At 40.5% G+C, this 16,253-nt stretch overlaps 1 protein-coding gene across 1 annotated transcript; it reads left to right on the top strand.

Moving 5' to 3' along the window:
- Window positions 1-2,122: 2,122 nt before the first annotated feature.
- LOC309878618 (acyl-CoA (8-3)-desaturase-like) lies at window positions 2,123-14,305 on the top strand (the record flags this gene model as incomplete). The annotated part of the gene is made up of 12 exons (XM_082761367.1): window positions 2,123-2,416; window positions 5,693-5,803; window positions 7,459-7,656; window positions 8,411-8,512; window positions 8,674-8,802; window positions 10,174-10,234; window positions 10,557-10,633; window positions 11,437-11,534; window positions 12,128-12,224; window positions 13,192-13,271; window positions 13,933-14,058; window positions 14,254-14,305. 12 exons carry the CDS (start codon window positions 2,123-2,125, stop codon window positions 14,303-14,305), a joined length of 1,425 nt encoding a protein of 474 aa, XP_082617493.1.
- Between the last annotated feature and the right edge of the window lie 1,948 nt (window positions 14,306-16,253).

Here is a 16,253-nt window from a genome sequence, read left to right as displayed (position 1 = left end):
GAATTTATGGTCAGAAAAAGCAGATAAGGAGGAATCAGCTAGGGCAAGAGGAGCTGAATTCTTTCTTTATTGAATATTCAACATTGAGTATTCAATGTAGGAGGGATGTTGAAAGGAACACGTTGTGCTGTAGTCCCAAAGGCGTGTACTGGTGCACTGGAGATGGCTTATCTCAAACATAGTCTGTAAAAAGTACCAAAAGTAAGACTGAGGGATGGCAAAGCCCAGAAACAAGAAGAAAAAGATGTTTTCTGACTGCCTACTGCAAAAGAAAAGAAGAAACAAAACACATCGATGATAATGACTGCTAAACTTTTTCTAAGGCATCTTATTTTATTGGCTGTCATTGGCAGCTGTGCTGAGAATTCAATTAGAGTCTTTTCACCTCTTCTTATAAAGGAGAAAAGCCATAAGCACTATTTAAACAGCTTAACTGTGTTAGCTGTAAGATTTCTGATGGTTATTTGGATCTAATAATTTTCTAACCAGAACCATGGACTGCAGAATTATTACTAAGTGAGAACTTTGTTATCCCAAGCAGACTCAAAAGTAAAGGAAGAAAAATGCAAGTGTGTGAGAAATGTTACAAATGTTTAGGAATTAGATCAAGTGGAATATTGCAAATTATGAAATAGCAGTAACTCTGACAAATTAATTTTTCAGATTTGATAACATCCTTTGAAAATTATCTGAATTGTGTGCTTCTCCATCCTGACTGATGTTGATACAGGCTTTAACATGAGTTCTCTTTATATGGAATAATGAAATCATTGATTCAGGTGTGTTTTTACAATATTTTCATGACTTTATGGCCTGTTGTTAAATTAAAAGAGAAAATTATGTGAATGTTATGACCTTTTTAAGAAAGATAGGAAAAGCTGAACCAAGTGCTATTTTGTAATTAATTCTAATTTCCTGGAATTAATAGTACTATTTTTCCCCTGACAGTTTACTTAGTAATTTTAGAAGTGGGAGGGAAGGGCAGGGGGAGAAAAAAACAGTTTAATAGCCTACCATCACAACCTCACATAACATTTTGTGTTTGCCATCTAAAGTTTACCTGAGGTAAAAAAAAAAAAAAAAAAAAAAAAAAAAAAAAAAAAAAAGAGCATAAAATGTGGAGGCCTGAGGAGACTTTCCAGTGCAAAGGGCACCGTGGAAGCCTCCTCCTCCCTGCCCTGCTCTTGGTATATAAATCACCTTTTTTACAAAGAGGTTAGAGGTTCATAGGCTGCAATATCCCAACAGAGATACAGAGTGATATTTTTGGGGAGAGGTAACAAGTTACCTCCTAAATTTTTCTTCATAATGTGAAGCCTGTGGGCCTAGTTGCTCCAGCCAAAGTATCACTTCTTCATCCATCTGTTTAGCAACTGGGCTGTGGACAAGAAAATTATCTTCAAATTCTCTGCTACTCCAGTGATACCAAGGTAGTACTACTGCTACAAGTTAAAGCGGACAGAATGTCTGAGAAAAACTCTCCTCCTCAAGGATTAATTCATCCTGTGTTTGGAGCTGTAGAAACCTGATCATTCCCATATTTTTGGAAAGTTGCAGTGCTGCATGCTACATCTCTGTTTTGCTGAATATCTTTTCTTTGTTCAATTGCATCAGAAAACAGTGTTTTGATTATTCCTGAGAATATCCTAACTTCTCCATCCCTGAGAAGAATGTTGATTTTGGGGAATCCTTCCCATTTTTCTCTGCATTCTGGGTGTTCATTCTTCTTGGAGGAGGTAACAAGGTATATTTTAAGCAAGATTTTCCCTGATGGATGGAGAGCCCAGTAAGCACATCTTGAGAACAGAATGAGCCAGGTGAGAAAAAGTGGTCTAACACTCAATAGTAGTGCATTTTTTTATGCCTGGGTTGCAATGCAGGGGCCAGGACAGGGAAGAGGAGGTTGTGAGTCTGTCTGTCTGCTTGTTTGGGGAATAGGTGAAGCCCAGAGGGGCTCTGCCTGCATCCAGGCACGCTCTTCAACACTTCTGTCATTTCTCTCAGGGCTGAAAAACTGAGGGAGGCGTGGGCTGGGGGGGCGGGTCGGGGCTTGACTCATCCCTTATACACCTGGGGAGACACAGGGCACGGTGGCTGCCTTTGGAGGAGAAGCAGCAGGAGGATGGTGCTGCTGCAAGGCGATGGGGACTGGGCAGCTGGAGACCAGGACCAGAAACAGGACCAGGACCAGAAACAGAACCGAGACCCGGACCCAGAACCGGTGGTGGCTTCTTCAGCCCTGTGGTCCCGCCGCTGCTTCACCTGGGAGGAGATTGCGCAGTGCTCAGGTCGGGGTCCGCCACCCCAGGACCGGTGGTTGGTGATCGACAGGAAGGTGTACGACATCAGCCACTTCTACAAGAAGCATCCCGGGGGTGCCCGGCTCCTCAGCAGCCATGCCGGGCAGGATGTCACGGTGAGGGATGTCACAGGCTGGGGATGGATGGAGAGGGCAGCGAAGACAGGGGGCACCAGGGTTGTGGTTGTAATCCAGATGAAGACTTCAGGATGGCTCTTATCTCTTGAGCTCACTTTAGAGCTACTGGAAGCGTACTGTGGTGGTTGCATATGGTGAGGAATCTGCAAGTGGTACTGCAGCAGTCCTGTGGCAACTGCAGCAGTCGCTCTCCTTATCTTAGTAAAGGAATCTCTTCCAAAGTGCTTCCCCAACTTAATTTGGAAGGGAAGGGAAGGGAAGGTGGTATGCTCTCCCAAGCAGTTTTCTAGGAAAGTCGCTGCAGTTACTGCCCATAGTCCCTCTGATACCTGGAATGAACCAAATTGGACGAATCAGATGGCTAGCTGATGTCAAGCTGCTGGTCAGTTAGTCTGTGGGCAAAAAGACATCTGCTCATCACCTTTCCTGTTTGACCATTATCTTTAAAGCTATGGAAACCTGTAGGAACACAGGAAATTGTTCAGCAAATTCTCTGGACTTCTGGTGTTCTAGTATGTACAGGTTATGCTGAAAATAATAGTAAATCAGCATCTATACAAAGATGTGACAAACAGGATTGCATCCTTGCTCTGTATTTTGAAAAGCAACTCGAGGCAAATAGGTTCTAAATCTCTCACACATGGGGGATGACTGATATTCATGAAAAAAAAATAAAATAATTTTCAGTCCACTGAGTTTAAACTTCAAATTTTATATTAGCAACATTTTGCATTCCATATTTTCCATCATTCATTTTCTTTAGTTAGCACTGTCAGACGTCTTTCATTTTAGGATACTGGATAGCCCCAGATAATGGATGAACTTGAAAAATACAGGTGCTTTGTTTCTAGGATCTGAGCTAGCTCTTACTGGTTGATGCCATATCCAAATAATAAGCCCTGTCAGAATTCAGCCAGTTTCGTGTGACAAAAGTTCAAAGCTAATTGATACATGTGATACTGGAGTATCTTGTCCTGCTTGAACTGTGTGTGCTTGCAGGCTGTGCATCTCGGCCTCAGAAAAAAACGTGAAAGCAAGTAAAAGATGGAATATTTGCTATAGGCACGGCTAGACTGCAGGATCATGGAGCAGAAAGAGCCAAGCTGGCACTGGTCAATCTATAACAGAAGCAAGATAAATTAGGGTTTGTGGAATTCGATACTCTACTCTGTATCCTGTTTATATGTGAACCTGAACTATCTTGTTTGGAGCAAACTTTATTTCCACACTGAGTTACAACCTGAATGTTGCAGGGAAAGTTAACATCCCAGACAGACCCAGTACAGAAGTAATTCCTCTTCAGTATTCAGTGGAGTTTCATGAGATGGTATGAATCTCACAGGCCCTTTAGTTGTAGTGGATGCAGACAAAAAGAGGAAGGAGCGTTAATTAACAAAATTGAGAAGAGGAGTGGAAATACTGAGTATGATTAATGCCACAATATTAGCAAGGGTCGCACCGCACAAAACTGTAAAGAAGAGCCCTGTTACTGCTGATGCTGTTGAAGTGTCTTCGCACAAAGTGTAGAAAAGCAGAGTTAAGGAACGAAGTAACTTAGGAAACAGGAACAACTGTCGTGAGGCTGGGTTGCAGTTTAACCAAATTCGCTTGAGTTTTGAAGGCTGTAATGATGTATAGTGTTGTATGAAATACAGTTACTTGCTGTAGATTGTTTTGCAGAGACACTTCTTGCTTGTTGTTAAAACTGGGATTTATTGCCAAATTTCATTGCTGGAATTGCTGGCAGAGATTCACTGTGATAGTGACTGTGTGCTCAGTACTTAGTCTGAGGTGTATATGCAGCATAGTTAGTCATGCAGTTGCCCAGGCCTGTGTTATTTTGTTATTTCAGAATATAGGACAGATTCTGTAGCAGTTCACTCAAAGCCTCAAAGCGATTAGCTGAACAGTGTTTTTTTTGTTTTTTTGTTTGTTTGTTTTTTTTGTCACACAACCATTCTTAATTCACACTTGCACAGAGTAGCCCTGCAGGGTTGGAACACAGTAAAACACTTACTCTGTTCGGGTTAGACTAACAAAAATTGATGCAGACGAAAGATGGTGCAAAAGCAGACATGCCAGCAGAGCAGTAAGATGAAGTAAGTTTGCTTGGTTGGATAAAAGCCATTCTCCACAGCTGGAGAATCTTTGGGAGGAGTTTCATTCCCATGGAGTGAATTCACAGCTCAGCTCAGCCTCAGCTGTAGCATATCAGCATACTCCTGTCTTTTTCAGGGCTCCAGCTACTCCCTACATGCTCTCTCTGTCAGTGAAGTTGTTTCCTCCTCTGTGTTTCTGCCCTTTCTGTCCCTAGCCCTGCCTGGAAGCTATCACACTGTTGTTTTTTCATGCTTTTATCTTTGTGAGAGATCAGTAACACCTAACCAGGCTTGTTCATATAAATTGCATTCTTGCATTAATTTCTGTAGGAATATCTCCAAGTGCTAGAAAAAAGCTCCCTACATACGTCACTTAGTCCTCAACGAAATCCATCCTGTATTAGTTAATTTGGGAGTGGATTTCTCTTCCCAGGGCTGGTTGGATTGTTGCTGTGACATGTTTCCTAAAGCAGGCTTCTCATTGCTATCACCTGTCCATCTCCTCCTCCAGAGCTTGTATTACTTATAGTTTAGTTTTCCATCATTACTTAGCCTTAATATAACAGAAGTCTTGATGCTATTACTTGACTAGTTGAGGAAAAGCAAGAATTTACTCTTTGATAATGGTATATTTCTGAAAGGTCAAAATCCTTTATGTCTGTGAATAACAACCACCATTTTTTTTTTCCTTTAAGAAGTTGGATTTACAAGGCAAACAGTCTTCTGATAAATTTACAATAAATATGTTTTTAGTTTGATGATGGAAGGTATTTTGGACACCTGACTGTCAAGGGTGAGTGAAAGGTCACTAAAATTGGGGTTAGAAGGGGAAGAAAGGCAAGGAAACTAAATTCCACTTTAGACATGTAATTGAGTTCAATTCAATTTTGTATTATGCAGCTTGCATATCCATAGTAATTTAAGTCTTTGAAGCCAGACCTTCTCTGTTTGCCAGTTAAATAATAAAATCTCATTTAAGAAGAGATTAGGGTAAAGGTGATGGAGGGGAAGATGTAAAAAATGAGGAGATATAAAGGTCTTTGTTACTGTGGTTCCTCCACCGTGAATGTTTTAGCATGCACAGCATATTGAGGAGATCGGGGTCAGTAACACGATAGTTTTTCTTATCTCTTTCTTTACTCTTCTGCATTTGCAGGATGCATTTGTAGCATTCCATGTTGACAAGCTACTGGTGAACAAGTACTTGAAGCCACTGCTGATTGGGGAGCTGGCACCAGATCAACCCAGTATTGAGCCCACTAAAAATGTAAGTTTATCCTCATAAACCAAAGATTAAAGGCAAATATTCTGAGATTATAACTTGATTTTCTAGATCAGTGTAGTTTCTAGAACAATGTGATCCAGGTTCTTCACAATTTTTTGTTACTACTCAAAAATCCTAAATGAGTATTAGTCTAAATCCATATTATTTGTCAGAGAATGAGATTCCTAAGGAATTTTCATCCCAGCAACTGCATAAGGTATAGAGGCTTGTTTGGCTCTCATGAATATTTGTTATCAACTTTTCTTTTCCCCTGCTTTGAGAAAGATCTAAGCAACCACTCAGTAGTTCTCTTCAACAGATAGTAACTTTTCAGACTGTATTCCCCTTCTGTTGTAGGTATCTGTAGGGACAGAATGCAGGTAGAGTGCATCAGCCTTGACAATACACTGTGAAACTTAATTCATTGCCCTTTTGGACGGCCTACTGTAGCAGTCTCAAGGTCAAACTGTGTAACTGCTGATGCCAGTGTGTGAATAACCAATCTTACATGCCAAAGAGGGGTGCAGACAATAGATCAGAAGCAGTCTTGGAGTGCAATTGTCCACAGGGTTGTATGCACCTAATTCCTTTCCTATATCCAAGACTGTTTTCTTCTATTCCTCCTTGTCTGCCCTGACTTCCTTTGCATAATTTCATGCTGAAGGGGAACAAGGTAACGTGCCATCATGTAACCCAGGCATTAGAAACAATTCCCAGAACAGCAAGTTCATAATTCCTATATATATGGATAGAATGTCCTATCCATGTGAGGCTGTGCCTTGCCAGTTTCCCACAGCTGGCCTGCAGTAGAGCCTGCATGTGCCTTGCTCCTTACAAACTCCATTTCCCAGAAATGACTGGCAAACTGGTCTGGCAGTCTCCTATGGGCTGGGCTTCATGGAGACAGAAGCCAGGCTTGTGAGGTATCTGCCGAGCTCGTAAAGACAAAGGTAGGTTGGTCTAGTACCTGGACTGTAGTCACTTCTTCCATATTACTTCCTCAGTGACCAACGTGAGGCCAGCTGGGCTATGGGTTCCATTTTTTGTACAGACGTTTGACCCTCCCCTGTTAATTGTGGGAAGGGTAAAGTGAAGGCATGCATTGTTCTGGTGAAAGTGATGGCACAGGAGGATTAATGTCATCATATGCATACAGTATGCCTTCTAATAAGTGCTTTACACACATGCACTTCTTCCCCTAATTTGACTATTTGAGGAAAGGTTCTGGATGTCTTTTAAATCTTCATGCCTTCACTATTGCCTGGCAATGTTTGAGTAGTGCTGGGCTCTGGTGACTATGGACCAGTAGCATTCAGAAGATATTACAGCCCTAAACAGCTGTTGCATGACCCCTGTGTTATTGCCAAGGAGATGGTGGAAGAAGCACAGGTGCTAGACATAGTCTTAGGAGCTGGGGGTACAGACATTTTCCTCTGTAATAGCTTCTGCTTGCTCCTCTGCTCTATGTACTTTATTGGGCAAAGGCATAGAGTAGTTGTAGGAGAACAGTGATGAAGTTTACTGGTGTGCAAGTCCAGCTCTTGTCCATTTGAACAGACTTTGATCTTTCTTTCCTCGCTTGAAATGTTTATTGGCTTTTAAGGCTGTAGCGCTACACTCTAGGAGCAGGGAATGTGTAATACTTGTGCTTTCCACAGAAAATGCTTGTAAAAGACTTCCGTGAATTGCGTGCCAGTGTTGAGAAAATGGGACTTCTGAAGCCAAATAAACTCTTCTTCTTCTTGCACCTTGCTCACATCCTCCTGTTGGATACTGCTGCTTGGCTCGTTCTCTTCTACTTTGGAACATCCTTAATGCCCTTTATTGTCTCTCTGGTGATGCTGAGCACTTCTCAGGTAAGCAATAGAGTCCACAACATATATGCATGGATTTATGTCAATTTTCATACACATACTATTGCAGTTTTGTAGCTCTCCACTACCTTACTTGGTACAGTTCTCCTTTGCTTAAGATGACAACTTCTATATGACTTGTGTTTCACAGAAGATGCAAAGAAGAAATTCTTAATTGTGGTGAGCTCCCAGTATGCCTAATCTGTAGCTTTTTTTTCCCTTTTTTTTTTTTTTTTTTTTCCCAAGATGTATTCACAGAATCATAGAGTGGTTAGGGTTGGAAGGGACGTTAAAGGCCATCTGTTACTTTTTACACAGGCAGATAACTTAGAACCATTCCTCCTTGTCCTAGCACTGAAAGAGGGGAGGCTTAGATTAGATGTTAAGAGAGAATTCTTTACTCAGAGAGTGGTTAGGCACTGGAACAGGTTGCCCAGAGAAGCTGTGAATGCCCTCTCTGGAAATGTTGATGGTGAGGTTGGATGGGGCCTGGGCAACCTGATCTAGTGGGTGGCATTCTCCCCCAAGGAACCGGGGCTGGAACCAGGTGGTGTTTAAGGTGCCTTCTAACCCAAGCAATTCCATGATTCTGTGATATGATCAGGCCATTGACCACAACTATGAGTGTGGCTATCCAGCTATTTCCTTATCCACCAAGTGGTCCATCCATCAAATCCATGTCTCTCCAATTTAGAGGCAATGATGGTCTTGATTCCCCTTTTGTGCTACTCCCAAGATTTCCTTTTTCCTCTTTCAGGTCCAGGCTTCATGGCTACAACATGATTTAGGACATCTCTCAGTCTTCAAGAAGACAAAGTGGAACCACTTGCTGCATAAGTTTGTCATGTGCCACTTGATTGTAAGTGATTGATCCTGGAACAACTTGCTTGATTTGATGGCCTTTCAGCAAGTGTGTGTTCTGAAGATTCTGTAGGAGTGTGCTCAGCACTGGGTGAAGAAGGGAGAGAATCTGGCTCTGAGAGCATTGTGGTTCTCATGCTCTGTTCTTCACTTAAACAGGGAGCATCAGCCAAATGGTGGACTCTTTTGCATTCCCGACACCATGCCAAACCCAACTGCTTCCAGAAAGATCCTGATATTGATATGCACCCGTTCTTGTTTACTTTGGGGAAGAAATTCTCTGTGGAGGTCAGTGTCTGTGTATGCATGTGGTCATATACTAGCAACTGAGAAGAACACCCTACTCAACAAAAAGCACAGTATATCATAAATATCTAAAACTGTAATCATAGTTTCTGAAAAAAAGATTTTCATCTGTCGATTTTCTTTAGACATTGTGAGCAGGTCATAGTTTATATTATACTATTTAAAAGTTGCTCAAGCATTTGAGAAGTTGCTGTAAACAAATAAGAGACAAATGTTCATTACATATAGGAGGGAAAATCCAGTAGGAAAAGACTACTAATGGTTATAGCAACTTAATGACCTACTAGGTTTTGTAACAGCTCAGTAATTACTGATTATTAGATAACTTGTGAATACTAATATAAAGCACGTATGCAGTTAGTCTGGGATTATTTCTTAATATTAATGTCTAAGGCTCACAGATGCAGGCTGCTCTGGTTTGTTTATGCCTTGATGTGAAAGGCAGCTGGCACAACAGTGCTGAAGAAACAGTGGCTGGCTGTTTCTGCAGTTTTCTGGAACTGGTTATTGTCAAGTGCCTCTCGTGTGCAGAAGTCATTTGACTACATAAGATGCTCTCAGCTTGTACTGCTAGGTCACTGCCAGCAGCAACAGCTGAGGACAATGCTGCAGCCCTTTTACTGCACAAGTTAATCAGTTTTTGAGGCCTTGTCAGAAGAACTACAGCAGAGATTTTATTTTTTCTTCCATTGAAATTGTCACTTAAGTTTACAGAATTAAAGAAAAAAGTAGAAAATGAAAACAAAGAATGACTGGTTTTGACTGGTAGTATAATTTAGTACTGTGGTATGTAAGCTTGTGCTAAGTGACTTATGAATGAATAAGGAACACAAAAACAAGAGATTCAACAGTTAAAATTCACCTCTATTTACTCTCAATTTTTATCATAACTCATGCTTATGGGTCACATAATCTTTTATGGTGAATGTGTTTGGATAACACATTCAGGTATAGCTTTTACTACCTTATTCCTTTCCAACACAGATAATGGTGGTATCTGACAGTAATTTATTTCCTACTGTGTCCCAAGGTATGTTTTAAGTATATGCAGAACTGCTTTTCAGCAATCACATTTCACTTTTCTCCTACTGAAGAAAAGTCTCAGGTTTGCTTAACTGCTTATTTCTGTAGGACTTCACAGAGTAAAGCATTAAAGCAGTCACTGGAGTGAGGGTTTATACATATGCTTTTGCTATGTAAAGTAATAGGACAGGTGCATGAGAGGGAGACAGTAATGATGGTTGTGCAAAGTGTGCAAAAAGGGTGCTTTCTGGGGAAGAAAGATGGAAAATGGCAAGTTACCTGTACAGATTACTTAGATTCCACTCATTGTTTTATTGTTTATTTTCACAGCTTGGAATCAAAAAGAAAAAATACATGCCATATAATCACCAGCACAAATACTTCTTCATTAGTGAGTATCTTCATTCTCCTGCGACAGTTATTACTAATGGGGCTTATAGATCTTACTTTTGAGCTGCAGTCAAACTTCAAAGAGCTTCTCATATTATCTCTGTTTTACCTCCTGAGACCAGCAGGCTCAAGGATCACTAAATGTTAGTCTTCTTTGATGCATGTTAAGATCATCCAGAAGTTTCTGGATGATAGCAGCCCTAAAACTTTTCAGACTACTATCTATATCGAGTAGTTGTTCAGGGATCCTTTGCTTCCAGTTCGCGATTTGATATGTCATTCAGTAAACGATATTACCAGTGATAATGATTTCTCCATTACAGCTCTTCCTCCGCTCCTGTTTCCCACCTACTTCCACTGCCACACATTTTATATCGCATATACCAAGAGGTATTGGGTGGTAAGTATTGCTGTTTGTGCAACCATGGGGTTAGCTGTGGGCTTTCAATCCTTCTCCTGAACATGGAGCCTACTTCTCTCAAGAGCTCAGGCCCAAGCTGCATGACCCAGCTTGCTCATCAGTTAGGCCTAATAAGACAGTCAGGTTGGTGCAGCATTTTTCAGTGGCTATGTATCCTTTCTGCTAAACACATTATGTTCCCCAGCTCGCTGATAAAGGCCTGGAAACAAGCAGTGGGCTATTTGATCTGCACTGCTTTGTCTTGCTTGCAAAATCATGGAGTGCATGTCCACAGTGTTCAGAAACAGGAGAATGTGGCTTTGCAGGAGCTGCTGTCCTCTATTTGTCAGCAGTATGCATATAATTTGCACTGCTTCCTATGCCAGACAGACAGTGCTTATGCTTCATTTTTCCTTCTCTTGCATGTGTTACAAATACAGAAAGGTAGAGCAACCTCCAGGCAAAATGAAATAGCTGGTCTAGCACTTTGTTCACTGTGGAGTCATTGTAAATGATTTGATATGTCTTATACTTGGGTTTCTGAATGCCTAGCTATTTGCTAACATATTAATCCACTTACTAGGAATAAATGATAAAATTTAATTCAATTATAGAGTGAAAAGAAAGCATTGATACTTTATTGTAACTTGTTTTTCTCTAGTTCTTTCAATTAAGCAAACAACTACAGCAAAAACCTACAGAAGTTGAATGTATAACGTTTTCTTTTACATATAACATGATGCTTAGAAAAAAGATTTAGGAAATGCAGTTTCTAATGATTTTATTGTCTTCGGGTTTGGTAGGACTTGGCCTGGATGCTGACCTTCTATATCAGATTCTTTTTTACCTATGGATCATTATTAGAAATAAAGAGTCTCCTGGCATATTACTTTATATTCAGGTAACATCTTTTAAAAAGATACTTCAGCCTTCCTTTGTGTATTCTTTCCATCTGTCTGCCTCTGCCTTATTCTTATTCTTCTGTGTTCTCTTTTACCAACTCTTTTTTGCTGTTTATTTTTTTTTTAAAGTTAAACTCTGCTTAATCATTTTCTGTGAAAGCAGAGATGTAACCAAATGATTACCAAATAGAGAAATTCTCACCTTATGTAATGTTCAGTGCTTTTGATATTGGTTCTGCTACTAATTAAAGAATGTTTAACAGGAACAAGGGTTACCCTGGGCTTGCAAATGTTTTAATCAGCAGCATAGCCTTCAGTGGACATACTCTGCTTAGATCATTTTACTGTTTCTATCTAGTTCGGTCCTTAGTTAAAAATAAAACCAGGATGAATGCCAGGCTACTTCAGTTTCATACCAAGACATATTAAGTAATGATGAGTTTTATAAGGAAATATGAAACTTCCAGGTGCTGGATTAGTCAGGCTGGTGCTCTCCCATGCATTTGTAAGCCTGGCTATGCTGTCATTTCAATGGCTCATCATTGACTCATTTACTTGTTACTGAATTCTGGCCTCTTGTTTGGTTGTGCAGGATGCTGGAGAGCAGCTGGTTTGTCTGGGTTTCACAGATGAACCATATCCCAATGGATATTTACTACGACAAGAATTTGGACTGGGTGTCTACCCAGGTAAAATATTTTCCCCTTGGGAACTGTGGCCATACAGGTACAAATTCTAACCACAAGACGAGCAGCTACTGTATTGCACTAAGGGTGAATCCTGCTGGTAACTGGAAAGTGAAGGTTAATAGGATGACTGCAGGAAAAAAAAAAGAGTTGCTGGAACATGTTTAGAGAAGAGCAATGAAGCTGGTTAAGGGACTAAAAAGCAACATGTGAGGAGTGGCTGAGGGAACTGGGCTTTCTTAATCTGGAGAAAAGGAGTCTGAGTGGAGACCTCATCAGTCTCTACAACTACCTGACGGGAGGCTGGAGCAACATAGGTGTTGGTCTGTTTTTCTCAGATGACAAATAATAGGACACAAGGAAACAGCCTCAAGTTGGGATAGATTTAGATTAGATATAAAGAAGAATTTCTTTGTGGAAAGGGTGGTTAGGCCTTGGTATAAGCTGCCCAAGGAAGTAGTAGAGTCCCCATCCCTGGACATATTTAAGAGATGTGGATGTGGCACTTAGGGATGTGGTTTGGTGGTGAACCTTTTTTCCTGAAGAGATGGAAGTTCATGTTCTGCTCTGGCTGAGCTCCTTTGCACCAACAAGATGTCAACTACTATCCCCTCTTTGCACAGTGACTTACTGGAGGCTAGCAGTAAAACCATCACAGAAGCACCTGTCCATATCTGCTTTTTCTGGAGATGTAGGTTTGAGAAGACTCAGAACATGACTGTGTTATTCATATGCATTCACAGGAGCACAGAGCCAACCCCTAGTTTTACCACGGTCCATGCTAGCTTGTCTGTATAACTGCTGCTACACAAGGGAAGGAGGGTTATGATTCTTGCCTTGAGGTAGCTCAGCTTGGGCTGAAAGAGAACAACAGAACAGAGTAGCACAGTATAGTGTGCTCTTGAGACAAATGGAAAAGGCTGCAGTAACAAACCTGTACTAACTTTGCCTTTCTTTTCCCTTTCTCCAGCTCCAGGCAACATGTAATGTTGAGCAGTCCCTGTTCAATGACTGGTTTACCGGGCATCTGAACTTTCAGATTGAACATCAGTGAGTATACACCCTGAGAGTGGTTGTTTTTTTTCAGAGCACTATTCTCTGCTCTGAATCCTACAAATTGTTGTTGGCACCAGTGAGTTTGTCTAAATCTGAAAACCCTAAAGATCATGATAGTTAATTCAATACCTTCACTGTGGGCCCACAGGAAGATTGGAATTATGATTGAAAATGGAATATGGGCAGGATCTGTGGAAACATACAGGTAGCAACAAGTCTTATTCAAAGTGGTAGTTCATATGCATCTGTGAAAATGTGTGTGCCAAGGCAACCTGTTTATACCCTGATGGAGTAGTGAGATATGCAATTGAAGGATGTACCCATCTCCATTCCTGTGCTGACTAGTTATGGAGATGATTACAGCTGGAGAAAGGGGGCAGAAGTGGATTCTCCTAGTTTATGGTATCACTTAATTTGGAAAAAACAGAGATATGAAAGACAACAGTAGAAGAATAAGGGAGGGGTAAAGCAGGAAAATATTATGAGTTCCTTGGGCTACAAGCACAACATAAGGAAAGAAGAGACAGGAGCAGCAAAAAGTTCTGTTTAGTGTGGGCTGTAAGAGTCCTAGGAAGTAATAATGAACAGAACAGGAATGTTTGAAAGGTAATATTTCTTGTGGGGGCACTGAAAGAGAACTTGTCTCCTTTCACAGCCTATTCCCCACAATGCCAAGACACAACTACTGGAAGGTGGCTCCTCTTGTGAAATCCTTGTGTGCCAAGCATGGCATTGAGTACCAATGCAAACCGTTGCTCACCGCCTTTGCAGACATTGTGCAGTAAGTAACAGTTAACACATAGGGAACAAAATTGAAGAAGGATATAGGAGAGGCTGAATTTTTAAGAACAGGGGTTGTCTTGCTCTTTCTAACAAATCTGCATGTGGAGATGCTTGTTTCCCTTGTCCTCACCAACACTCCCTTAAGCACCTACATGTAATGTGCCCATTTTCTCTCTCTCTCTCTCTCTCTCAGCTCTTTGAAGAATTCAGGAGAGCTCTGGCTTGATGCCTACCTACACAAATAGGAAGACAAAGTTTGATGGTGCCACATATAGCCTACTATGTCTTTGCATCCCCAGTAAGCTGAGGAGCAGGGACAACGAGGGACTAAGGAAGAATAAAATGGATAAGAACTGAAGGATGCGATTCCAATCCATGTGAAGTTATCTGAATATTTCTTTTGTTCTTTCCTGATATTTTGGTTCAGATATGTTAAAAGTGAATAAGGCCAGCAGGAGCTGAATGGTTAGATCAGGGAGAAACTTTTTGTTAACAGTGTCTGAGTAAACAAGGCCAAGAAGCAGTTCTGAGCATGTGTTCAGGTCAGATCTACGGACTGGTGTAGCTGCACACACAAGTTCATGGCAGTCTCCTCATGTGCAATATTTAACACCTAATACAATGTTTCCTTACTTGAAGTCATTTGAAATTGCACAAGATTTTGAATTAGTGTGGTGTCCTAACAATGCACTTACATCATAATAAACTACAAACTACACTTGGAGTATAGCAGTTGTAATATGTAGTTGAATAACAACATAAGCGTTGCTCCTATTATTGCTCTCTAGAGTATTTGCAACAACACCAGGCATTCCCAGTTGCCACGCAAAAATACAGTTCAAGCTCAATTCACTTTTCAAAACTTCTTTACTGCCTTTTTTTTTAGCCTTCTACTTAGGTACTCTTTGGAGCATTCCTCATGTGTGTTTCTTTGATCTGTTATATTTTACAAATCTGATCCAAGCTCTTTGATAAGTAAAATAGCTAACTTTCTTTTGTATTTCTTTTTGAAGGATTTTTTGAGGAATTATAGCAAAGGAGGCATTAGTAAGTAGTAAGAGCAGTGAAAGCCAGCTGCTAATATAAAATACTCAGATTGGTTTAGTGTTTTCTATCCATAAACTATATTTATGGTTATTAGCCATAAAGATAAAAATAACAGTATTATTATCCAGTAGCGTGTATGAGTAATAAAGTAAGAAGTAATGCAACTGAATTCCTGGAACTGTGCACTTGCAAGCAAATGTGTATTAGTGCTAGTAATTTTCTAGTAAGAAATAATCCTAGTTTCTTTAAGGAAAAAAAATGCATTCTCTTCTGTTTAATGAAGACAGAACCGGAACAGATTCTCAAATATGCAGCCATACTATATTTCCCTCTTGAGGGAAATGCTGTGATTATTGGCATTCTTAGTCCCCAGTACACCTCCAATATATTTTCAAACTAGTACAAAATGATCTATGCATTTCAACATAATCATTTTGGAAGTGTGTGTGTGGGGTGGATACATTACATGTATCTACATGTATGCCTCTAGAAAAATACCTTCTTCAGTTCTGTTTGTGGGAAGTCAGCTGAGAATTTCTTGTAGTAGATAAGAATTGGACACATGCCCTGTAAGTCCTCAAACTGGCACTGGTTTGAGAAATCTAAATGAACCTTCATTTAGGGGTGTGGTAATGATGGTAAAAATATAATAAAGGTATGGGCTAATTGAAAACATGGAAAATAAAATTTTTCCTAGTTTTTGGAAAAAAAGCATGATTAGCTTAGACAAAAAAAAAAATCTATAAATCAACTCTGCCTTCTGAATGGATTGCCTTCCACTCAGCTTTCCGCATTGGACTGAAGAGAAGAGGTTTGTATTACAGACAAAGGACTTTGGAAAAAACATGAGGTACAGAGATCGTCTGTTCACCAATCTTACTGCAACTCTGAGGATGTACAGGGGCTAACAAGGGGGGGGGCACACTGAAGGCCATAGAGTATGTGAAAAGGTACATGGGTGGCTCTTAGGTGCATCAAAAGGCAAATCAACCTCTCTGGTTTAGACCACCAGGCAAAACAAAGACTCTGGGGAGCCAATAAAAGAGAGATTCTGGGATCCTAACCCAAGACTTACCAGAACCTTGGCTGAGGACCACCCCCTACCCTGATAGCATAGGGAAAAAAACACTTGGGGAAGAAACTTCC

The sequence above is a fragment of the Aythya marila genome (genome assembly GCF_965140915.1).
Source record: "Aythya marila genome assembly, chromosome: 5".
NCBI classification, from domain to species: Eukaryota; Metazoa; Chordata; class Aves; order Anseriformes; family Anatidae; genus Aythya; species Aythya marila.
Note: the sequence above shows the minus strand (reverse complement) of the source record. Positions and strands in the feature narration are given on the sequence as shown.